A 26,115-nucleotide genomic window follows, 5' to 3' on the forward strand; every position below is an offset into this window, starting at 1 on the left:
CATATTTTTCTTAATCACACTATTCTAAATTTCAGTTGTTGTGAAAAGTAACTGTTGTAAGTTTTGTTTTAAAGTCTTTCCCACCAGAGGGCTAAAGCCATGTGTTGTAAAACAATATGAAATAGTAGTCTGCCACTGAACGCCGGATGTAAAGCATCGGCTTTGATGAAGATAATTTTGTATTTTTAATTCTCTGGGCGCCACCTTAATAATATGGAATTTGTAAAATAAATGTTTAGATTTTTGATTGTTGATAAAGCCCATCATTTTGTGTTTTCATCAGTGTTCAGAAGCAGAACAACTATAAGTTTTTTATTTTACCACAAATAAATAAAATGTATAAAAAACAAAGAAAAGAGTAATAAAATGAGTATAGTCATAGAAAAAGTTAAAATTATAATATAGTATTTGTCAGTCAAAATAAAACTTTTTGTTTAAGTCATTGCTAACAATTCAAATTTCTCCGAGGCAATTCTAAAGTATAAATTAAGGTAGTATTGTTAAGTTGAAGCACAGTATTTTTAGTTTTGATGTCAACAATACAATTCAATTTTTCACAAAAACGATTGTTTCCATTGTTAAGTTCAATGTCAACAATTCAAATTTTTCTGGGGCAACTCTTAACCTTTAAATATTATTTTTTTTATGTACACATTTCTAAATGTCAGTATTCAACCACAAAACAACTTAAAGTCCTCAAATTTAGCATGAAGTTGTAAAATGTAATGAAAGAGGGTCATAGCAATAATGAAAGTAGAAGTAAAGTTAGTACTGTAAAATTAAAACAATATTTTTAATCAGTGAGCCAAGTTCTTCAAGAAGCAGTTGTAGAAGTAGGTTGTTTATTTAAAACATTTTATAGAATTTCTTTAAGAACACAATTGTTAATTTGGGCATTTGGCGATACAACACCTTTAGAATAGAGCCCCTGAATTAGACAGGCCGACTCATCATCTATTTTTGCTCCAAAGAGCTAACATAAGCACAATACTAACATAACGTTAACTTGCGAACTTTTTTGCTCCAATATTGCTTGATAGGTCAGCTCTGATAGTATAGGAGCCTTACTTTAGAATTGAATGATGTGTTACGTCAAGCGCTCAGGTATCATAATTTTGATCTAGTTGCGCTTCTATGTCATTTTGATTTATGTTGCTAAGTTAACTTTCAAAAAATTCTATGGCTGGCAATAGCAATTTTATTTTTTAAATTTTTTATTTTTATTTCTTTTAGGATTCGTTATTTTTTCAGCGAAATGTTTTTTAACCTAACAGAATTCTTTGCCGACTGTTTTCTATATGAATGAAGAAAATAAAGTAAATATTTAACTGTTGTGAAAAGAATCTTATTTAGTTGTACAAAGTACTTCAGCCAAAATTTGGGAGCCACGTAAGAGAATTATATATATTAGATCAGAAACACATCATTAAAAGGCAGAATGCTTTGGTGTTTTCAAAACAAAGCAAACGTTGCCACCGGTGGAAAAGAAATACAGCCAAAATTTGGGAGCCACGTAAGAGTATTATATATAATAGATTATCAGTCAACACTCCAGTTTATGGTTAAGAACTATTATTTGTAAAAAGAGTATATTTGCTATAAATTCCATACAGAAAAAAATGTGATTTTTTAGTAGTCAGTAATGAAAAAACCTATTAAACTTATAAGGCCTTAAAACTCTAAATTCAGGGGCCAAAATCCTCTTAAAATGCTTAAATTTTCTAAAATTTTAAAAAATACCTTAAAATTTCTACTTTTATCCTAACGTTTCTAAACGTAAGATTTTCTTTTCATTTTTAACTAACTTAATAATATTATGATAAATTAACTACATAATATAGTATAACTATAATATAATTAATAAAAAATATAACCGATAAACCGACTATCTGCAGAAAGTGCTGTCAGTTAATGAAAAGCTTAGAGAATTTGGCAATAGGTGAGAAAAGTTGAAACTTGCAGCACTTTACTTTTTCATTTATATTATTATGACAGCTAGGAGTAGGTGACGTTCAATTTTATTGAAAAAAAAACTGAAAATATATTAGTTCATACAGTTTAACTAATTAAAGAATATTATTGAATTTTCATATCTGAGAAAATGTAAGTACATACTTTTGCATCGATTTGTGTGATGCTTGGGGACATATAAGTCATAATTTAATTTTCTGTTTAGATAATTAAATTGAGATCTCCTTTTAATTGAAATTATCTAAGTAATAAAATTCCTAGTTGAATATTCAGAAAATTTGTGTCCCACAAATTAGATTTTATCATCAGAATTTCATCGGAATTTTAATTAGTGACAAACTTTTCTTGCAATCGTTAAAAAACAATTGAAACGTCATCGGGTTATGCACTCCAGTAAATATTTTGGGGCAAAGTTCTTACAGGCATGATACTACACTGACAGACAATATACTATCTTCACTGTCACGATATTACCCTTAAAGACGATGCTTTCCTTACAGATACTATTCTACCCTCACAGACACTATACTATCCTCACAGACACTATACTAGCCTTACAGATACTGTACTATTCTCACAGACACGATATTACCCTTACAGACACGATACTACTCTTAAAGACACGATACTTCCTTTACAGATACTATACTACCCTTTCAGACACGTTATTGCCCTTATAGACACGATATGACTCTTACAGACACTATATAACCCTTACAGATGCCATGCCATTCTCACAGACACCATATTACCCTTTCAGACGCGATACTACCCTTACAGACACGATACTACTCTTAAGGACACGATACTTCCTTTACAGATACTATACTACCCTTTCAGACACGTTATTGCCCTTATAGACACGATATGACTCTTACAGACACTATATAACCCTTACAGATGCCATGCCATTCTCACAGACACCATATTACCCTTTCAGACACGATACTACCTTTATAGACACGATACTACCCTTAGAGACACGATACTACTCTTAAAGACACGATACTACCCTTAAAGACACTATATTATCCTTAAAGACACTATATTATCCTATACGATAGACTTAACGATACGATACAACCCTGGAGACAAGATACTTCCCATACAGATACTATACTACTCTTACGAACACTATACTACACTTGCAGAAACAATACTATCCTTACAAACATGATAGCGAATTAATAAAAATATAATTAAATAAAGTAATCAATCGGGGTATTTTGTTTCATGATCCCTTCGTATTATAATCAAATGTTAAACTTGAGGTCAGAGCTTAATGCTACGATTAAATAAAATCGAATCATTGCTTATGTGTCAAAATTATTTATAACGTAGACCAATAAAATGCTGTTTTATATCAGAAGTACACAAACTAATCATTTATGTACAACATACACATTTCGGAAGAAAACGGGAACAAGCTAAAACAAACTCCCATCCTATCATTTTCGAATCAGATGTTCAGCATCAGGATATATATGATGTTTCGGTACAACGAAAGAAAAATAATAAATACCTATAAGCAATCAAGTAAATTGTTGTTTTAGTAAATAGATTCTGATTTCTTAGAGATAGTTCTCTTGTTTCATTCCTCATGTTATGGTGATTAGCTTTGTATTATTGTTTACTATCACAAAAGATGAATGACTATTTAAAATTCATTCACAAAATCAATACAATTTACTAGGTCTATAATGATAACTAAAAGGAAAATAAACACTCTGAAACTTTACTTTATTAATTCAAATTGGAAAGGCTCACAAGACAGCTGAAACCAAATTTGTATTAGATAAACTAGAAATAAGACATTAATTCTTAATAATTAAAAATACTTAAAAATAAAATATAATATATAAATGTGTGCTTGCAGAACAGTACTTCATCAGGGGACACACTGCCTGCAAACACACAGGAGCCTTTCTGTTGTTAGTGGAGTTAACCAAAACTAACAGTGCCCCGAGGCGCTTTAATGAAAAGACAAGAAAAAAACTTTTACCACAAATAAATATCATTATAAATTTGAAAAAGAATCACACCAAAAAGATACAAATGTTAAGTAAACAATTGAATGAAACGCCTTCTTAAAGCACAATTTCATTTGTTCAAAACAAATCTATTAAAAAAATTTATTTAAAAACCTTACTTTACGGATCTGACTTATACTTATTTTTCACAAATGGAACAATTTTCACGCGCTATGGAAATGAAAACATTCCAAACAATTCTATATCAAAGTTTATTGAATCCAAAGATCAGAAATTTTTAATAAAATAATCCATGCCTTGAAATGTCAGTGGGGAATGTGCAGAAGCAAACGCATATATTCTGATTAATTGAAAAGCTTTTGTGAATTGATATGCAGCTTTATGTATTCACTTAATACTGACGTTTTACGCGCACCTACCTAATATGATAGAATATTAGTAATTTATTCGATATAATAGAAAGAAAAAGAACAAGAATTGTAATGGTACAGTTTACATTCACAATTATTCGTACGCAATACGAAGGAAAATATAATAATGTAATTTCCTGCTGTTTTTGACGAAGAATGACTTGCATTTTTATGGGGTTAGGATGCCCGAAAAAATCAAAATTCTCGTTAAATTTTAGTGTACTGCAGCGGTTTTCCAATTTTGGAACATTAAATGACCTATATTACCAAAGTGACGTTTGTCTATGGAACTTTAACTGATAGAGCTTCTGTTTGAAGGGAAAAAGAATTGACCACTGTGAATTTACCAACAAAAAATTGGTTTGAATTGTTTTGAAAATGTTTAAAATGAAGAATAAAATATTTTAAACTATGAATTTGTTCTTGGTGAAAGTAGAATCTGAAAATTAGCAAATTAAGTGGATTTATGCCATTCAAGAAAGAACTGTTATGAATTTGGTGGATAGTTTATCAGAGGAAATTAATTCGTATTTTATTTTGCTTTGAGGTGAAACGCTCTATGAGACAATTCGCTCTATTTTACAATTTATTCAATATGTTATGATAAAATTTTTTGTTCAATTTCGATGCTTTTTTATTGGCATATTAGTTTACTTTCTTGTAATATCATACAAGCAACCGAAGTGAAAAATAAATCACGGATTACATTGGGGAATTTTTTTTCTGCTGCATGAGATGTTTTAATAGATTTTAGATATTCTCGTATCACCTATTTTAAATCTGAAATCGGTTTGTCTCTCAACGCAAAATTATTGATGGCATTTTAATCTATGTTCTGTCGATAATTACAAGCTTAAAACGTTAGACGTATCTGATGTACAAGTAAACGTGCGTGAAAGCGTAAACGTACAAGTTTCAAACGAATTACTTGAATGTTTTTACAAACTTCTAGGGAAGTTAGGGCGCATCATCAGAACTAAAATTACATAGGAACCCATATCCGGAAATGTCGTCAAACGGCTATAGGGCATCCAGAATATAAATTGCTTTTTTTTTCGTGATCTTAGGAACAGTTATAATAGAGAAACGTCTTTAACCGTGAACGCATTTCTGTACGGACATTTCTGAGCATGAGTTTCAATGCAATTTTAATTCTGATGATTGCCCTAACTCCTCTAGAAGTTTGTCGCAACATTTGCACAGCCTTAGTTATTCATAATTGTCATATATATCCTTGTAAATGTTATACGCCTCTAGGGGCACCTCTGTATTTTAAATTGTTTTCCCGCTTGCTTCTGAACAGTTCATAATAGAGAAGTTATTGTGCGAAACGTATGTTGTATATAGCGTTTTCTAACTAGTATATCTCAAAAAAAAAAAAAACTAAAAGTGTCATTCAAAAAAAGCTGTTACTTTCGGAGCAAAACTTATTTCAGATTTGATGCTCCCATACCCGAATCAGACAAGATCAAGTGTTCGCATGAATTCAACAAAAAATTTATCTGTCTTAATTGTTATTGATTTGATTTAAATAAAGCTATTATTGTTTAAAAACGCCGGCCAGGTGGCCGAGCGGTTAGCGTGCCTGACTGCGAAGCCATATTCTGCGGGTTCGAATCCCGCTCTGGGCATGGATGTTTCTCCCTCTCTTTGTGCTGTCCTCTGTTGTGTGTATGATGTGTGGTACTATAAACGGGTTTGTGGCAGTGTGGCGTGGGCAATGTTGCTCGCCTCCGTGACTTTGATTCACAGGTGCCCACTGGGTAACGTGAAATGAGCAACAATTCTGGCATATAGGCAAAAGATTCAAATTCAGTGCCTGAGATTGGAAAAAAAAATTGTTTAAAAACTCATAACTCTTGGAGATTTTGCGATACTTTCACGGAACCCAAGAGTTCCACGGAGCAACTCTTGAGACCAGCTTACTCACTGTATAAAAATAGGAACGAAACATTTAGTCTAAAATAATTTTAGTTTATCCAACGGTAAATTAAGCTCGAAACAGCAACAATTACAATCAACTTAAAAAATATCTTACGAGAATGCATCACAAATAATAAATTTATGCAAAAATAATAAAAAATATATTTGTAAATAAAACAAATTAAAATATGCACAAGATCATTATTCAGCTATGCATGTTTTGAATTACAATTCTTAATACCCCTATTTTCCTTGAAAATTTTATTTTTAACGAATTTTTCCGGAATTGAAAATATATATATATATATTTTTTGTTCTCAATTCATCAATAAAATATAAACAGAAAAATACACCTAAGAGAAATTGAACGCTTTTTCCCCCAAATATTTCCTGTAATTTAAAGCACTTCATCAAAGTCAGTTCAAACTCAAGTTTAATTATTTTGAACTTTTCCTAAACTAGACGACGCACTTTAAGAACTGTTTTTATTTCAACTAACGAAACTTATTTACTAGAAATGCTTATTTTCAATAAGAAAGATCTTTTCAAAAAAATACTTGCTCTATTAAAGTCTACCTTTAAATTTACAGAGAAAAAATAAATATTCAATAAGACTAAGCCAAAAGAAATCAATAAAATATTCTAAAAGAACTGGATGGGTTTCAAAATAAATTTAAATTACATTATATAAAAAGCAATTTTTCAGTGATCGGAAGAGGAATTTAAATTCTTTTTCTTTCTGATGCGCATTTCCGAAAAAGAAAATTTCTGTTTAGTTTCGTTTTTTATATCATAGTTTACTCTATTAAGTACCACCTGCGTATTTTTCTCGGAAAAAGAGTGGGTAAATTTATGCGCAAATCTAGCATTGCTGAAAAATATATGCTTCTGAAACAGAAATTTAAAGCACGACTAAACGTGGAAAAATAAAGAATTCAAATACTTGAGCACAATCAAGTTTAGCGCTTCAAGCTACTTCTTTTAAATTTATTTCTATCTAGTGGGACTTTGAAAAAAAAAAACTGAATGTTTTTGAAACTACAGTTTCATTATTTTAGACGTACTCTTTTGATTTGGGATATTTTTTGTTTCCTTTACCTTTTCCAAAGCGTAAATATGCAGGTTTTTCCAATTTAGACTGACGTATTTCAAAATTACTGGGAAACCGACTTTCCTTTAAAAAAAAATGTGTAAAAATCGCATAATATGTAGATTTAATCAAACAAATGTTTAATAAAACTTATGCTTGTTTTGTTTTCCTTTGACATGAATTTAACATCAGCAGGATAAATGGCGGGAATGATTAGATGATAAATGATAATGGCGGAATGAATGAAAAGAATGATAGGAAAGATGTAATGCAATAGAGGTTACGTCACACTGCACCACTAAATGTACAGTGCGAAAAAAAAACTCTAACCACCCTGAAAAACTTTCGATCTAATGATTGGATCTTCACGCTCTAGGATTCATTCTTAATTGTTCGAGGGGGTAACCTCAATTATGCTAATTAAGTAGTGCAGACGATATTTTAAGTTACGAAATCAGACACAAAATCATACTTCTACTGAATAAACATTCCTTTTTAACCACGCAATTGGATTTCTGTAATGACACCAAAATGTAGAGAGTAGCCGTAATCTGGGAAACATGTGCACAACAGTTTGATCAGTTAAGTGGCCCAAAGTATGGAGCACTTAATTTAAATTTATTTTGTGCATTAAGGTAAATCTCGAAAACGTTTTAAGAGAGCTGCACACAATTATAAAATCTGTTTATCCAAAGATAATTACCTACAAAAGTAACTTTCAATACATAGTTGTTATTTTCTGAAATTATTTTATAGAATAATAGTCGAAAATATTTTGAAGTGTATGGTATTTTGTTTTTTACATTATTAAAGAATATAGTTTTATTTAAAATTATACAAAACTTGTGGAATAGTTCCTGAGCAATTGAATTTTTAAAATACAATTTTTTAAAGCTTTATTTCTAGTTTTTCACTAATTGTATTTTGCCGTTTAAAAGTTATATTTTGTCTGGATGCATTGTTATGTTTTGTAACTTTGAGTAAATGAATTTTATAATTGTGTTCAAAAATTTATTCAATTCTATTAAAAAGCTCTGGATATATGGTTATATTCACAAAAAGTAAAATAAACATTCCAAACTTTGAGCAGCTTTCCTGACCAAGCAATTGGGACTCTATTTTCTAGAATGCAGCTACTCCCTAGATCTCGAGGATCAGAAATCCGAAGCCATCGAAAAAATGTTTATTTGTTCAGAGAAATGTATGTTTTGTTCCTGATTTCGCAACTTGAAATATCGTCTGCACTAATTAATTATCGTCTGCACTTTGCACGTATAAGATTGAGTCCCAGAATGTAAAAATCTGATCATTTGATCAACAGTTTAATGTATGCCTGTTTTTTTTTTTTTTCTTTCTTTTTGCATTTTGCATTTTGCACTCTGTACAGTTAGAGATAAAGGCATTAAGTTGACAGCATTAGAAAATTAAAAAAAATAATTATTATTGTCAAATATTTTAAAAAAAGAGTATAGCAGCAACATCATTTAACATTGAGAGGTTTTATTACATAAATTTTTGATGATGTGGAAATCCACCCAGAAATCCAGATCAACGAATGAAATGCATTAATTAATGATAAAAAGGGAAGAAAAATCTACCTACGGCCTTCTGTTCAGAAATGTTTAGAGAATCAAAGCAAAAGTTAAAGCAGAAACTTTATAGCTAAATCATAATATTTTTAAATTTTCTTACACTCTCTGTCTATTAAATGTTGTTAATTTAACTGAATATTTATCTCTATAGAGATATGTAAACTCTATCGCATTACATCATCTCTGTTTTTAAACTGAATGTTTATCTATATTTTATGATGCAACCTTTCTTGAATTACATCATGATGAAGGTATGCATATGTGACGCAGAAACGAGCATAAGTTTTAATAATAAAAAATTCCACTATTTGTGATTTTTATGCGTTATTTTTAATACAACTTTTTTTTTTTCGTAAAGGATTCATTTCGCATTTTAATAATGGAAAATAGTTGAAATAAAAAAAAGTAGTAATACTCTCTGCAAATCTATGCATTAAAGCATAGATTATTTTTTTTCTCAAAATTCCTAGTTTCAGTTCAAAAACTTCCGAAAGATGGCGCTGTAATTATTATATTTACCATTTTTTTTCGTTGCATTTTGATACGTAAAAATTTCATTCTCGGATTATGAATTATGATTGCGTCGGATTTAAGATTACAGATATTTTACAAATACCACTCTTTAATTTTCCTTTCTTGAAAAAATTACAGAAAATGTGTTCAATGGATTTTCTTGTAATTGTCTAGTGAAAATTTATAGTTTCAGTTTGGAAGTTTATGACTCTCAACGCTATCTATGAAAAAATATTCTACTCAAAGTATAAATTCTGAGAAGAACAAATTATGTTTTTTATATTAGTTCTTGCTGCACATAAGTGTGCAGCAATAACTAATTTTCCTCCTATTATAACTTAAATGTATTCCTATTAAGTCTAGATATAACTATTTATTTACATAATGACATGAAAAATAATTTTTAACTTTTTTCATTTTGTTTCCCTTGAAAGACAAAACATACATTACAAACTAAAAAATTGCAGCTTAAGCGGTGTATGCCATGAGAGAAAAATAAACTTCATTGCAGCAATAAAACATTTAAAAATAATTATTTTTAAAAACATCTTTAAAAATTTAAAAATATTAAGTTTTTTAGTATGTCCGTTAATAATCAGGAAAAAAATGTCATTATCTTCCAATAAAGGGTTTAAAATAGTTTTTTATTTCATATATTGACTTTTTTTTATATAGAAAATGAATCATATTTAAAACATTCAAGTAATAAATTTCATTATTAAGAATTTCACATAAAAATAATAAGATTCCACGACATTAAAATGATGAGACATAAAAACTATCCTGAAAGGCGAAACACGAAGATCATCATGATATTGCTTATTTGTTTCAAAATGAAGAAAACGTAGATTATTATATTGAACTCTTTCGATACAATGAGTTTTATGATTAAGGTAGAAACACATAATAATACTGCAATATTCCAAAGTAAAGCGACCAAAATTTAAATAAAGAATTTCTAAGGTTTGTTTATTTGTTTATTTAAACCGATTTCACAATAAACTTTGGAATCAATTATTAATGCGAGATAAAAAAATATCAAGATTAAATTTACAAGTAACGTAAAGATATATGAAAATATCCAAAGGGCTTAAAGTAATACTGCAAATTTTACAAGAGAATATTAATCGTTAAGACTATCAAAAATAAAAGTATCATTTTGGAGATATATTAATCCTTGAGCTGTATTTTGTTATTTTTGTCATTCATCTTGACACAAGATAAAATTATTTTGGACAAAAGGGATTTTAAAGATATTCTAAAAAAATAAATACCCACTAGTATGTCATCTCTTTCTAGCATGGGAGTTCTGTAATATTTTTCACCCGATTACCATGTGATTTAAAATTTCTAAGTGTATAATGCGCATGCGCCGGTGTTATCTTTCGATCGTCATTATGAATGAACTCCAGAGCGTCGTCAATGGAATATTAGTGTTGCATTTGTGTAACGTTAACAACCAAAGTTCATTTATTTGACACTTCGCAGAAAAAATTTCCTAACCGATAATTTGTGATACATAAATAGTTTGATTAATGACGTGAAGGTTAAAGTATCCACACATTAGTATGAAAAATATAAACTTTTCTAAGTTATTTTACTTTTTATAGGTTGGTCCGGCACCAAACAATCAACCAATAAGAGCCCAGGCTAAAGTAAATGTAATTGGTGAGTATAAACCTTAATTATTATTATGAACATATTTGTAAAGTTAAGTTAATTTTAAATCGTAAAGAGTATATTATATAGTTGGATATTTAATACATAAGTACGAAAAATATTAACTAAAAGTTGAATATTTTTTTAAGAACTATTATTTATAAATATGGCTAAGAAAATACAGTAAATACAATTGATATAAAAGAAATACTGTTCTAAAAAATATTATAGGACAAAAGTTAAATAAATAAAAAAACTATCTCTTGTGTCTGGTCATAATTTTTTTGCGCGAGATTTTTGTGTCTATAGTTTAAGAATTTTCCGTTAGACGGCGCTGCAAATCGTTTTTAAGCATTTTTTCCGATGCGTTCTGCTTTATGCGAATTTTATCCTTCGATTACAATATGTAGTGGTGAAGTTAATGTTAATATGTAGTTAATACATTGAAGTTATTGAAGAATGATTCGAAAATATTGTAAGGAGGTTTTCAGTCATTGATTGAATTCGAAAACCTGACAAAAGAGTATCATTTTTCTCTGGCTTATAGGTCTACTACCGGCAGAGTCATCTATCGGAAGATTTTTAGACTAAAGAAATACTTGAGATGCCCTGCAAAATATAAGCAAAGTTTATATTTGAACTCTAACTATTTTCCTGTTATAAATTTATAAAATCTCTAAAGACATTCTCTATCATGTATAGTATATGTTTCTTTAAAATTCATGATTCTATATGAGATCTATATTATTGCATAAATTATTATTCAACCTGTTTTGAAATTGCCACTTTTAACGTGTATTTCAAGAATCCTTGTCAGAAATGAAGTAAAAATATAAAAAGATTTGTACATTAAATGTCAAAAGTAAATACTTAAATTTGCTAAAAACGAAATCGCTTTCGAAATTAAGCGAATTATTAGTAAAGGAGGTAAAAACTGAAAGGAATAAAAATTGCTTGATTGCTGTAAGGAAGTTGGAGTTGTTTTTATTAATTACCTAATCCTCTTTTAATAATAATAAATCCTCTAAGTTATATCAGGAAACCAAATTATTAATGACGTTTTTTGCCCCTGCGTTGTCAGGCGGTAATCGTAGGAATTTGATAGAGTTTTTTGTTTTGTCCCTGAAATATTTATAAAAACCATTCAAAATGAGCCCATGGGATATATATTAATAACTTTTTGGCCTAACAAAAGAGCCGAGGAAAACATTTCAAAAAGGCAATCATCAAGATACCATTTATCCATATCGTACCAAACAAGATACAAATGTCGCCTCTACCTGGGCCCTCAAAGGAAAAAGAAATGAAGAGGTACAAGCTGATGTCCAGAAGAATAATTTTGAATGAGTTGTAATAATTGGATTGGAATAACTGGATGTTAGAAAGCAATACCTGTTGTCCAAGGACAGGAGTTGCTGGTAAAATAAGCTCGAGGTCTTCTATGCCAAGACCATTGAGAGGTAAAGAGTACCCTATATAGAGTGAAAAGCTTTCGATGACAAATTCTGTTTCACCTGAATTGGTATTTTAAAATTTAAAGTTTTTAGAAAAGTGAATGCACGCAAAAATGGAATAAGCAATAAAATTTTAGTTGCTCAAAAATGCTTTTCAAGTATCGAAATACAAATAAGTTGTTGCAGGGTTATTTTCCCAATGCGTAATCCTAAGTTAAACTGCCATAATTTGCTTGCGTTCTAATATCTTTAAAGAAAATATCAGCTTTTGAAACTGCGTGTTTTAATGTAATATTTATCTGTACTCACTTTTCTAATTCTGTAAATGTTAAATTCCTTATATAGGTGAAAAATAATTTGCCATGAACGATTTCTCCCTTGTGCTATGGCATCCTTTTAAGTAAGAAAGTAATAGTAGTTCCCCTTTCTGAAATATATTTTCCTTTATTAACTTTAAGAATTTAATTGTCGAAAAGGATTTCTAAAATGCATCTTAAAAGCAGTAGTAACTATGGAAAATTGAATTTTAATGTTTATTAACGGCCGAACCTTTTGTTTTATTTAATTTAATTATCTCCTTTCTCTCAACATAAATTATTTATTTTGTAAAAAAGTCAGTATCAAGAAACAATAGTGTTTTATCTTTATTTAAAAGATTGATTTGTTGTTTTTATTTCAGTTCCACCAAGAGTTCTGGAGATACGGGGCTACAAGAATGGCAGCACGGTCGAAATGAGAGAAAATCAAAAACTATCTTTACAGTGCTTCGCAAAAAATAGCAAACCACAAACCAAACTAAAATGGATGCGAAATGGCGTAGAAATTACCAAAGGTAAATCCAAGTAAAAATAAATCGAATCTTAAAATAACAGTGAGTTTAGTTGATTATTTATTTAACATCAACGATTTCTTAACAGCAGAGGAAATAACAAAATACTTTTTTTTAAACCGTTCTCTAAATTCTCGTAAAGATAAATAATTTAAACTAACAACTAAAGTTTTGTTTTTATGTCTCTCTTACCATTTATTGAAATCTACCTCAAACAAATTTTATTTAGCTTTTGTGGTTTGTTTATTGGACCACAAAGTTTTGTAGTAGGAAGGTTTTAAATGCTTTCTATTATAAAAGATATTGATGTTTATACGTTAAGAAAATGAATTTTTCCAGAGGAATGAATGTAACTGTGAGTTTTTTAAAACTTTGAAAATGGTCATAAGATTGTATGTTTTTTTTAAGACAAACGGCATTACTTAATTTTAAATTTGAATGTTCGTTATACATTTTTTTTTGAAGTTATATATCTTATGCGACTTCCAACAAGGTTGCGTTAAACGCTTAACCCTACATTTTTATTGGCCGGGAAATCACGTGGTAGGATCCAGTTTTCCCTCATTCATTTCCATATTGTTTTGGTTCTCACTAGCATAAAAATAATAAAAGTATTGTTTTTCTATAAATATTTTTGAAGTTTGTTTTGATACACATATAATTTAATAGGGTAGTATTTTTTATTTTCAAATTTAGTGGATAACAATTGTAAAAAATGAGTGAAAACAATCCCACGGACAATGCGACGGATTTAAAGTTATGTCAAGGTACGTCTCTTGTGAATATCAATTGATGGTTAGGTTTTCTCTTCTGAAGTTACATTATGACGCATTCACATACATTATTAATACAAATACGTTTTCCAGGGCGAGACAATGAGACAACCACAAGCACTTCCACTGGTTCAAGAGGTCCACGAGGGAAAAATGCACAATATTACCGTGATTACAGAGCACGGAAGCGAGCGGTGCAGGAAAAAGAGTCGTTGAATAGATCCTTCTACGACTGCTGATTCTTCTACAATTAACGTCGCAGGTTGCGAAGTTTAACTTCTTCCGCGCGGAGAGACTCCACGCACTATTTTTTTTCCTTTTGTTAATATTACAAACAAATCAAAAATATACATTAATTTTTTTACTAGCTGATCTTCTTACACGATCTTCTTACTAGGAGAAGAAAGTAAATAACAAACCAGTATTAATCAAAACTACAAAAAACATGCTCAAAACAAAAACTGAGACAAAGCTAAGAAAAAAAATTTTTTTTTCATTTATTTCATACTATTTTCTTGCGTTTTTGGTGCCTTTATATCATTAGAATAAAGCAGAACACATTTTCAGAAGTTCATTTCACCAAAATAAAGAATAACTAACTTTAATACTATTTGGAATGATGTAGCTCTGACCAAGGATCTTTAAAATATCTACCACAACAGTACCTAAATTAGGTATCCTTGTACCTATATTAATATACATGGCACCTATTAAAGCAGTACCAATTAGCACAATACCAGTAGTACCTATTATCAAAATAAATTAGGCATTATTGGTGTCAATAATAGCACAGTGATTTTTTTCTAAATGATAAAAGTACAATATTTGATATAATTGCCGAAGTGTTCCCATATTTTAAGGGTAATTGCCATCTTGGAAATATAGCCCTAATAGTTTCGATCAGAGAACGGTCGAAAGTTTATTACCCTTAATGTCAATTTTACTTCTTGCGTATTGTGCCATAGCTGGAGAACTTTCGAAGCGAGTTGAAAAAAAGTTTGCACACTCAATTGTGAAAAAAACTGCCCCCTTTGGAGACCTACTTGGCCCCTGTTAAAATTATCTTATAAAAAAAAAGCTTTAATGTTAACCGAACCAAATGTACTACAAAACTGTATTTAAATATTCTAATTCCTTTAACTCTCTTCCAATTCTAGCACCTTAATTAGTTTTGGACACTAAATTTTAACAAAGGTTCTTTTTTCCTCGATTCACGGTTGCCAGCGCAGAAGTACTTAGATTTCAATCTTATGTAATTTCAAGAAATGTATGAGATGTTGTAAAAGATATTTATGCAGTGAATTTTAAAAATAATTTAAAATATGTCCGACAGCCATTAAATCACACAAAGTATGAGTAAGTATGAGTTTGGAATATTTTAGCATAATAGGTAGCTATTAACAACTTCGTCATGATAAGGCAGAAAACTCATCCCAGAGCTCCATTACGTGCTGTACTACTTCCTCACGTGCCTTTCAAGCCATAACTTGAGTATCGCATACCTATGTCATTTTTTTTACGACCGTTGTTGAACAGCCGACCCAATTTTTGGGTTTACGACTACTAAAAGTTCAACTACGTAGCTTTGTAATTTTGAACCCAATCCAAAAGACAAGGGAGCTCCTGGATCAAGCATTGGAAAAAATTTGCCTTCGTTTAGGATTTTTTGATGGAACTAACTCGCATTTGCGTTGCATGGTGAGGAAGACCACGAGAACATCATAAGGTTAGCCTGACGACAAAGGGATTCTAACCCAAGATCCGTCTAGCCCTGGTGATATTTCGCGTCATCACTGTGATCGGTGTAAGCCGGATGCGGAATTCGTATCAACCAGCCATAGCTGGTATTCGAACCCGGTTCACCTCATTGGTAGGCGAGCGTTCTATCCCCCGAGCCATCTCGGCTCACATTAAAAAAGTAAGAGCTCCGTCACTACTAATTTATATGAAAGTATGCGACACAATAGTACCGTTTATGTTTGAAATTTCGTTAGCTATTTTAGAAAAGAAAAAAAAAATAATAATTACTTTGTGATGTTTTTATTTCTTTAATATCAATCACAAAATTATTCTAAAAAGATCCCTATCATATAACTAACTATTTAACTCTATTTAGATTATTGCTTAAAACAACCAAACGAAATTAATCAAAAAAATTTATTAACGTATAACTAATTTTTAATACTACTTAAATTAATACTTAAGACATAAATTATTAAACTTTATTTTTTCGAGCGCTAGAGTAATGCCTGGATTTACGGAGCCACACAAGAGAAAAAATATCTATAGATCTGGAGCAAAATTCAAACATTAGCTATTAGCTAAGTATTTTTTATAGTATTTCTTTAGCGTAATATAAGTTATGCACCATTTATGAGTGTTTCATCAAGTGTTCTAAGCAATCCAGTCGAAAATAGCCTGTCTGCTTGGTAATGAAAAACTGTAGAATAGTAGATAAAAACTACGTAATTTGGACCTGGTTTTAATTTGAACCAGGTAGGCTTGCTGAATATTATTTGTAAAATGGAATATTTGTAACAACATCATATAGCAGTTTTCGTATTAAACTACCATTAATTATTAAAATAAAATTTACAACTTTTAAGAATATGTCCGTCAAATTTAAAAACACTTTTTTTTTGCAGAAATAGACTATTTAGAAATTTTCCTACTTCGAAATATAATTTTGTAAGAATTTTATTTCCTTATTTTCTTGAAAAAAAAAAATAGGCTATAAGAAGTTTTCAGTTCGTAAACATGAATACTTTTTTCTGTACTGTGAAATAATGTCTAGAATTGTCTTTTCAAACTAAACTTTAGTCAACTTTGTAAATAAATATTGTATTTCACCTATGAAAGCCAACTAATATTTGTTCATGAAAGTGAGTAATCTTTGAGTTCAAAACTGATCTAAATTAAGAGCTTCCCTAACAGGTGATCCATCATTTTCAAGTGCTCCATCCATATAGAGCCCTTGAGTCTTAAAATGTCTGTCAATTCACTGATGTGAGATGAGCGAGAAATCTCAGAAATCCTTCAACCTTACATGAGTGACTTACTTATTAAGAGACGTTCTAGAACAAGAACCATTAGAGAATTTGGCCTTTCCCCAATTTCAGATGTTCTGAGCATAAATTGGGAGGGTAGAGAAAAGCTCTCATGCGTTGAAATCGTACTGGTACAGATTTTAGAAGTACCTGTGAAATAACCATCGTTCGAGTACATGAATTAATGTTTGTAGAGTTGTTGGTTGCTGAAATGCTTTGTCCATTTGCAGTTTTGGGATTGTGAAAGCCGTGATCAAAATTTAATGAAACACCATTTTGATCAAACTTGAAATTTAATAACATATTTTTAGAACAAAATTGTTTAAATGTACTTTTATTTCCCAAATGATTTTTTTTAAAATTTGTATTATTAAATCTTTGATAATATATATATACATATATATATATATATATATATATATATATATATATATATATCATAATAAATAAAAACAAAAGAACACGAAGAAAATTAAGAAAAACAATAAGTTTTATTTATTGCGCATAAGCGCTGCAAGTAAACAGAACTCATAAAATAAGTTCAAAATGTAGAGAAAACAAGGCCAAAATTACAGAACAATGAAAAAAGAGGAAAAAAGAAAAATAATAATAAAAATAAAAATAACAAAGAACCGAAAAAAGACAAAAAAATTTAAAAATCCGGAAAATAAAAGATATAATCTTTTCATCAGCTCACACGATTATATCCGGATCGATCACACGATTATTTGTGGATAAAATCGTGTGAGCTGATGAAAATATTATATCTTTTATTTTTTAAAAATTTTTAAAAAAATTTTCTCTTTTTTTCCTGTTTTTTGTTATTTTTATTTTATAATTATTTTTCTTTTATTCCCCTTTTTTCATCGTTCTGTAATTTTTTCCCTTGTTTCTCTACATTTTGAACTTATTTTATGAGTTCTATTTACTTACAGCGCTTATGGGCAGTAAATAATATATATATATAATATATATATAAATATATATATATATATATATATATATATATATATATATATATATATATATATATATATATATATATATATATATATATATATATATGGGAATTATTTGGAAATACGTAATTAAATTTTATTTAGTAATCTATATTTTTTGTTTATTTAATTCAAACAGAAAACTATGGTGTTTAAAATTATTATTAAATAAAGCTGTTAAATTTTCAGTTTTGTTTGAAAGTATTCTTTAGAATATACAAGTTAGACTATACAAGAATATACAAGTACAGAATGTACAAGTAAAGTTTCAGTTTGTTTATTTTCCTCTTAGTTATCATTATAGACCTAGTAAATTGTATTGATTTTGTGAGTGAACAAGAGTATGTTTATGGTTATGACAGAATTAAACCATGATTGAATAAAATTATGTATAAAAATATAGCAGAATGAAGCGATGAGTTAAATTAAAATTAAATTATAATATGCATGCAATTACAGCAGAATGAGAGCATAGTTTAAAACCATGATTGATCAAAAATATTAATATAAATATGGTAGAGCGAAACTATGTGTAAAATGCTGTTTGAATAAAAATATGTAGAATAAAATCATAAGTAAAACCATAGTTCAATAAAAATATGTATAAGATAATGGTAGAATAAAACTAAGTGTAAAACTATGGTTAAAGGAAACTGTGGGTAAAACTATAGTTGGATAAATATGAACACTGTTGAATAAAACTATGTGTGAATCTCTTGATCACTTGAATAATGTTTAAAGTTATAATAAAATTCTGTATTTAACTATAATAATAAGAATATTTGCAAAATTATTGTTGAAAAAGTAATTTTTAGATTTTTTGTCAAGTCAAACTGGGAATATGATCAAAACTTTTATCGAAAAAATATGCTTAATAAATTTTTAAATGCACCATTTAATGAAAGTAAAGCCAGAAATGAAATAATGATTTAAGCAAAAGTATAGCTGAAAAGCCCCATATGCAAACTTATGATTTTAGTCTTAGTTTTAGTTCATAAAATTATTTAATGTAATTAAGTTCATAAATTTTAGTTTTTAGTTCATAAAGTAAAAAAAAACTAACTACTATTCTTAACCAAATGATTTTTAAAAAATACTTCCTTTGGTAAGATTATAATATACGTGAATAACATGAGGACCACAATATGTTCGTTTTTACCTGTTGTATATAGCTTGAAAATATTCATTTTTTCTTTCCGTGTGAATATTTCGATTAAAATTTAAATTTAAAATGTCTGAATAAAAATTAATTAATTAAAAGGCAGATCTATTTTGTATCCTTAGCTCAAAGGTAACAATTTTAAAGCGAAATAATTTTTATTTGGGACTGAAAATTCTCAAGCATTTGCTTAAAACTCACAATACAATTATCTCGTTGTAAAATATTTAAAGTAAAAATATATATACTATTAAATATATATATATATATTTTATTTTCAGTTTTTTGCTTGATATATTTCTTTGTTTTTCCGTATATATTTTTTACTTAATGTGTTCCAATTTCGTTTAAATTTTTTTGAGTGCTCCTCACACTGTTGTATTGATATATTTTGCTCTGGCTATATTAATACAATATTAGAAAGCACTCCTCTTGCGGATATAATCGTGTGAGCTGATGAAGAGATTATATCTTTTCTTAGTTTTGTTGTCCAAATTTTAATTAAATATTTTTTTATTTATTTTTTTTTGAGGTATTAAAAATTATGTTTTTAAAATACTTTTAAAAAAATTATTGTAAATAATTTTCTTCTCTTGTCATTATTTTTTATTTTTTTCTCAATTTTTTAGCTTATTTTATGAGTTCTATTTACTTGCAGCTTATGCGCAGTTAATAAAACTTATTTATTATTTTCGTTTTTCTCTTTGTTTTTATTGTGCTATATATATATATATATATATATAAACTCAGCGGCGCGACAGCCCTTGAGGGCCAAGGCCTACTGTGCCCATCTCAGTTTTCGTGACCTTGGGCTATGGGGTGCAGGAGCAGATGTTCCGGTCAGGTGGTCAGCCGAACGCGGAACCCCCAGTGTTTAGCTCCCAAGCACATGCTTGGTACTCATTTATCGACCCACTGAAATATATATATATATATATATATATATATATATATATATATATATATATATATATATATATATATATATATATATATATATATATATATATAATATATATATATATATATATATATATATATATATATATATATATATATATACACACTATATACTATTAAAAAATATATATATAAATATACATACCATTAAAATAAACATTTACTCTTCTACGTGGTAATAAGTAAGTTCTTGTATCAACGATGAATATGAGCTCTTAAAGGAAGATGCCAAGTTGTTATCGCTTTTACAGGTTTCTAATGGTGGAATGCTTAATAAAATTATATCTAAATTGACTAAAATGCCATTTAAAACATTCCTCTATCAAAATTTTTTCAAACACGAAGCGTTTATAAACACTAGTTAATTATCCTCCATTTTTTAACTGCTTATTAGTTGTATTAAAAAATCGTGGATGAAAACAATGCTTCCAATTTATCATTTGTCCTGTAAGAAATCAGCATTGAAAAAAAAACTTACTGCATATTGAAACCATATATTTGAAACATGCATTTTTTTACTGGCTCACAAGCATTTTTTTCCTTCTTTTTTCTTGATAGATGTGACACCAATGCGTGAAGAGGAATCAAATTCAGTTTTAAAGAGCACTACAACTTCCATCACGTTATCTCCTAAACTTGACGACAACGGCGCCATGTATAGTTGTGTTGGGGAACATAAAGCCGTTTCCAAACCTATCCGCACGAATGTCTTTCTAAGTGTTTTGTGTGAGTATTTAGATATTTTTGTTTAAAATATTGCAATACGAAATTTTCCTAAATAGATTATATAAATAAATTTGTAATGGATTATCATGAGATATTTAAATATATGATATTCCATCATAAAAACAACACGTAAAGGTGATTGATAGTGATTTTCAGTCTATTATATGCAGATTTTATATTTATAGTATTCGAGTGTATGTGGACCGTTTAAATATTGCCCTTTGAACAAGCATTTCAGACATACCAGCCTTCACGGAAGACTTTTCGATGGAATTAACTCACTATTGCGTTACATGTAGAGGAAAACCTCAAAAATCTCAAACGGTTAGCCCGGCAATGAAAGGAGTCTAATTAATTGTTCGTCTTTCAGTAAAGCATAACATTTCATAACTGTAGTCTGTGTACATCTGGTGCAGAGTCTTTAGCAAACAGACATTGCTCTGAACGAGCTTAGACCATTTCATAGGGAGGAAAGAGATAAATACCCCTAACAACCGCATTTCCTGGAAAACAATTTGCATCTTTAACCACATTAGATATTTATCTTTAACACAATCTGAAATGAGCTCGCATCTCTGACCACGTTAATAATTTAAGATAAATTTGTTTTCCATTCTTTATTAGCATATACGTAACAGATATTTTTTTTAAAAATCTAGGTCACAATACAATTTTGTCTGAACCATTTAATATTGATATGTTGTTTCAATTTGAATCAATTTATCAAAATTGCGATACATTTGTGAAAACCACGTCAAATGCATTGTCCACAAGCAATACATTATTTACAAAAATCCCCATGCTATCTGTACTCCTATACAAGTACAAGTATATTTGTGATCGATGAACACTCTTTTGGTTTACCCTAGTACTTATTTAAAGCCTGGTCATTTCTGAGAAATGATCTAGGAAAAAAAATCCGATCCATATAGATTACAGTCTCAATTTCTAAGGAAATAAACATGTAGAAGAAATCAATGTAAGATAGAACATTCTGTAATGGATCTATCCCCCATTCCATTCCCCGATATCGATTGAATCATCACCAGGGCCAATGATTGCGAGTACTTAGAGAAAGTCATGATTACGATCACGACCAGACGACTCCCGCAGAGGAAAAATTCAAGAAAAAACTCCAAGTCAGATCTCAAACAACTCAACTTCACCAAGTTTGATTTTACAAGGCATTCCAGCGCAATAAATATCTGATGAAGAAAAGAAGCCTGATGCGAAATAATGGACGGGGAAACACAGGCCACCCTTAGTACACCGTGCGATCATTAATCATTCAAAATACATTAAGCGCTGACGAACTTCTGGAATGTTCGATTAGATTTTATATAACTGGGTAGTTGATGGGAAATGAAATAGAAAAGTTTTTATCAGGTTTTGTATCAGTAGCAGCTTAACTATCAACAAACACGAGGAAGTTAATGTTTTTCCCTACTTTTTTTTCCTCCATTTTTGTTGACTTACTTTTAGAGTAGTCTGGGTTATCAATCATTCTCTGAAGGTCATTAACCTAATAGTAAATGCTTTTTTTTTTCTTCAAATTTTTGGTATTTTGGTTTACATTTATTTAGATTAACTGTTCATTTAGCATAAGACTTTCATTGTCTGCAAATAGTAAGTTAGTTAATGCATTTTCAAGAATGTTTAGCTTTTGAAGTACATTTAGATTAGTTATTGATTGAACAGGGGTTCTTCATTTTCCCACTATTATTACTGCCTGTTTGTGACTACTATTATTAACGCATTTAAAGAGATATTTGGGTCTAAAAACGGACCCTTCGCATATTTTTTTAAGTTAAAATAGGAACTTTTCCCAAATCTTTCTTGCTAACAAAACCTTCTTGAAAACAACCTTCCCAAATTATTTTACTGTAAAATAGAACACTTAATATTAATAATTTGTTTATTGAAAATGGATCCTTTTAGGAATTCCACTTGTAAAAAACGAGTTTGATGAAATCTTTAATTTATAGTCTATGACTTTTTGAAGTACATAGTTCTGGGTCTGTTTTTTTATTTCTTTTTCCTTTTCTTAACCTTGACAAGATGATTGTACGGTACTTTCAAAATCAGAAACTGTTTAGTAGATTTTCCATTAGCGCACAAACGAACAGAAGTAATTGTATATTTTAAAACAATGTTTTAAATTATTTGGAATAAAAAGGGTGTTCTGGAAACATCACTACGCTTTTCTTTATTTAGTTAAATTAATAAAAAGGGATTGACTAACAATCGAATTCTATACGCAATAAACTAATAAATAAATGTAAGATTTGCTTTAATTTTTTTAAAAATAAAGCCAGCGTAAGATTTATTCGTTAAAAAAATATTATAAAATTTCTGTGAAAGAAATTATTTCCAAATTTCTATTAAACAATTTAACTTGCAAAAGCACTGAAAGAAAAATAATAAAAGTAATAGTACTATTATTAAATTATTAAAAAAGCGTCACCTTCAAAACGTCAAAAAATCACTAAACCTTTTATGTAGTTAAAATAATAAAGCGGTTTTAACTAATAGCTGAATAATAAGAATAAAATTGAGGAAATTTTCAAACCTAAAAGAAAACAAATATTTAGAAGATTAAATTATGTTAACACTTAAAATATTTAACTTATATGGATTGAGAAATATTTAAAAGTTAAGAAAAACTAGTAAAAAGAATTGCACACCTAAATAAAAAAAGTATAAATGATTTGAAAAAATGTTACTTTTTTAACATGGATAGACTAATGACAGAATATTGCATAAATAAATATAAGTTTTGCCTTAATTTTTTTTAAAAATAAAAACGACTAAAGATTTAATGATTTCAAAATAGAAGTACATCAAATCCATATACATAAGTATATGGATTGCATTAAGAGAATGCATTGAAAGATATTAAAAAAACTCATTATAACAAAGTGTAAATTATTTAAATTTGAAATCCCGCTATTGAATTGTACCACGGGAGTCAAAATTAAAATTATCTGCTAGAAACGTTGATAAATCCTTATTGAAAAAAAAAATGACAAAAGTAAACTGAATGCATTGAGTACAGTATTTTGTTGTCAATTCGCGCACAAAGCCGTGACTTCTGATTCAATTCGCTCCAAGCCACTCAACATCTCGTCTTTCTAAGAAGACAAAATTCGCAACATCTTCGTAGGACGAAACATTGTGCGGTAATAGCGTTAACCTCAGCGATGAATCTTGGCATGCTAAATCGTTATATCGTTGCTTCGCAAACGTCTTTTAATATCGGTGACTTAAATCATAGTTCCAATGCATCGCGAAAAACGGAAGTCACTATATCGGTTTTATGATGCATACGTTGCATCGATATATCGTGATATATCGATGTATCACCCGGTTCTAGATCGAACCTAAGAATATATAAGTTGATAATGTAACAAAATGGGACCTTTCAGAAAAAATCTGGAATTATTCCTATTTTTTTCAATTTCAGTTCCACCAGGTGCTCCTCAGATTGAAGGTTACCACGACGGAGACATCGTACAAGTTGGCGATAAACTGAACTTGGCATGCATTTCTAGGGGAGGTAACCCACCTGCTAAGTTGATCTGGTTCCGGAATGACGATCAGGTTGATATAACTTATTCAACAGGTGGAAGAGAAGCCACAAACACCCACACATTCACAGTTGGACCCAAAGATAACAAGGCTGTCTACAAATGTGAAGCTTCCAGTGTAGTCACTTTACAACCCCTTGTTGCGTCTGTGCGCCTTAATGTTTTATGTAAGTATTCAAGATAAATAATGTTTATTTCTTATTTTAAGCAAAATTTAAGAAATAAGACTATTAAATTATAGAAGAAAATTCGAATTCTAGCACATTCTGAAGAGTTGCCTTAGACTAAAATGACACTAATGACGATTTTGACCGCAATGTATTTTTGAACTGAAACGTGGAATCCTTTGTGACTCTCTTGTAGATAAGATATAAGAATACATAAGCAATTGACGCAAAACAAGCATTCCATTTTTCTTTATTTTATAGCTGGCGTTGAACAGCCAAACTAATTCTGAGTTTACAATTAATGTTCTACTCTGTGGCCTTTTAACTTTGACCCAATCCAGAATATAATTGTCTGCTGGGTTGCCTCCTGAATCATGGAAGGGGACAAACTAACCTTCGTAGACGACTTCTTTGATGGAACTACCCCACATTTGAGTGACATAGAGAAGAAAACCACGAAGATTTACCACGATTTGCTCGAGGGCGAGGGAACTATTGTTCCATTTACCATTCATTCATTTTCAGCACTTTGGTCGGTACAAGCCGGGAGGAGTATTTATATCAACCAGCCACCACTGAGATTCGAGCCTAGGTCATCTCATTGGAAAGCGGACGCTCTTTCCCATGAGCCAGCGCGGCTTTATCCTATCCATTTGTCGAATAGTGGACAATAGAGGCATAAAAAAGGAATGAAAATTTTCACCTGAAAACTTGTATTCATTTATAGCTCTTATAGATAGCATTTAACAATCTTGAGTAATTGAGATGAAATAGACATTTTGTCTACCATATCTATTTGTGAAATCGTAGGCATTTGTGGTCAATTTGACATCAATGTAATTTTCACCTTACACTTGTATCCATAATGTAGCTCTTATAAATAAGAGATAAAAAAAATCTAAGTAACTGACTTAAATTTTGCTTTAAATTGTCAAATCGTAGAGAGCATTGGTCATTTTGACTGCAATTGAATTTTCTTTTAAAGCTTACATGTATTTGTAGCTCATATAAATAAGTTATGTCAATACATAAGTAATTGGAATAAAAAAGGCTTTTTATCTATCATATCCCATTTGTCGAAAAATCAAAATTTACATATTCTTTAACTGTATAAATAACTGCCGGTGAAATTAAAAATCAAATGAGAAAGTGGGGCCTGGTGGAAATAATGCGTTATTTATTAAATTATTTTTTGTTGACAAGATGTTTTCATATTGCTCATTCAAACAATTTTTTTGCTCATTTTATTTATGATGTGTGTGTTAA

General features: G+C 29.5%; 1 protein-coding gene across 2 annotated transcripts in view; it reads left to right on the plus strand.

Annotated features, from left to right (window-relative positions):
- Positions 1 to 26,115, plus strand: part of LOC107449764 (nephrin) — a 236,626-nt gene that overhangs the window by 169,213 nt on the left and 41,298 nt on the right. For both annotated transcript variants that reach the window (XM_043038973.3, XM_087152286.1), the window contains exons 4-7: positions 11,101 to 11,158; positions 13,283 to 13,435; positions 20,928 to 21,095; positions 24,559 to 24,849. In XM_043038973.3, coding sequence (XP_042894907.2) covers positions 11,101 to 11,158; positions 13,283 to 13,435; positions 20,928 to 21,095; positions 24,559 to 24,849 — 670 coding nt within the window. The remainder of the gene's footprint in view (positions 1 to 11,100; positions 11,159 to 13,282; positions 13,436 to 20,927; positions 21,096 to 24,558; positions 24,850 to 26,115) is intronic.

Source organism: Parasteatoda tepidariorum, chromosome 9, assembly GCF_982258835.1.
Source record: "Parasteatoda tepidariorum strain Cologne lab strain chromosome 9, Ptep-v5.0, whole genome shotgun sequence".
NCBI lineage: Eukaryota > Metazoa > Arthropoda > Arachnida > Araneae > Theridiidae > Parasteatoda > Parasteatoda tepidariorum.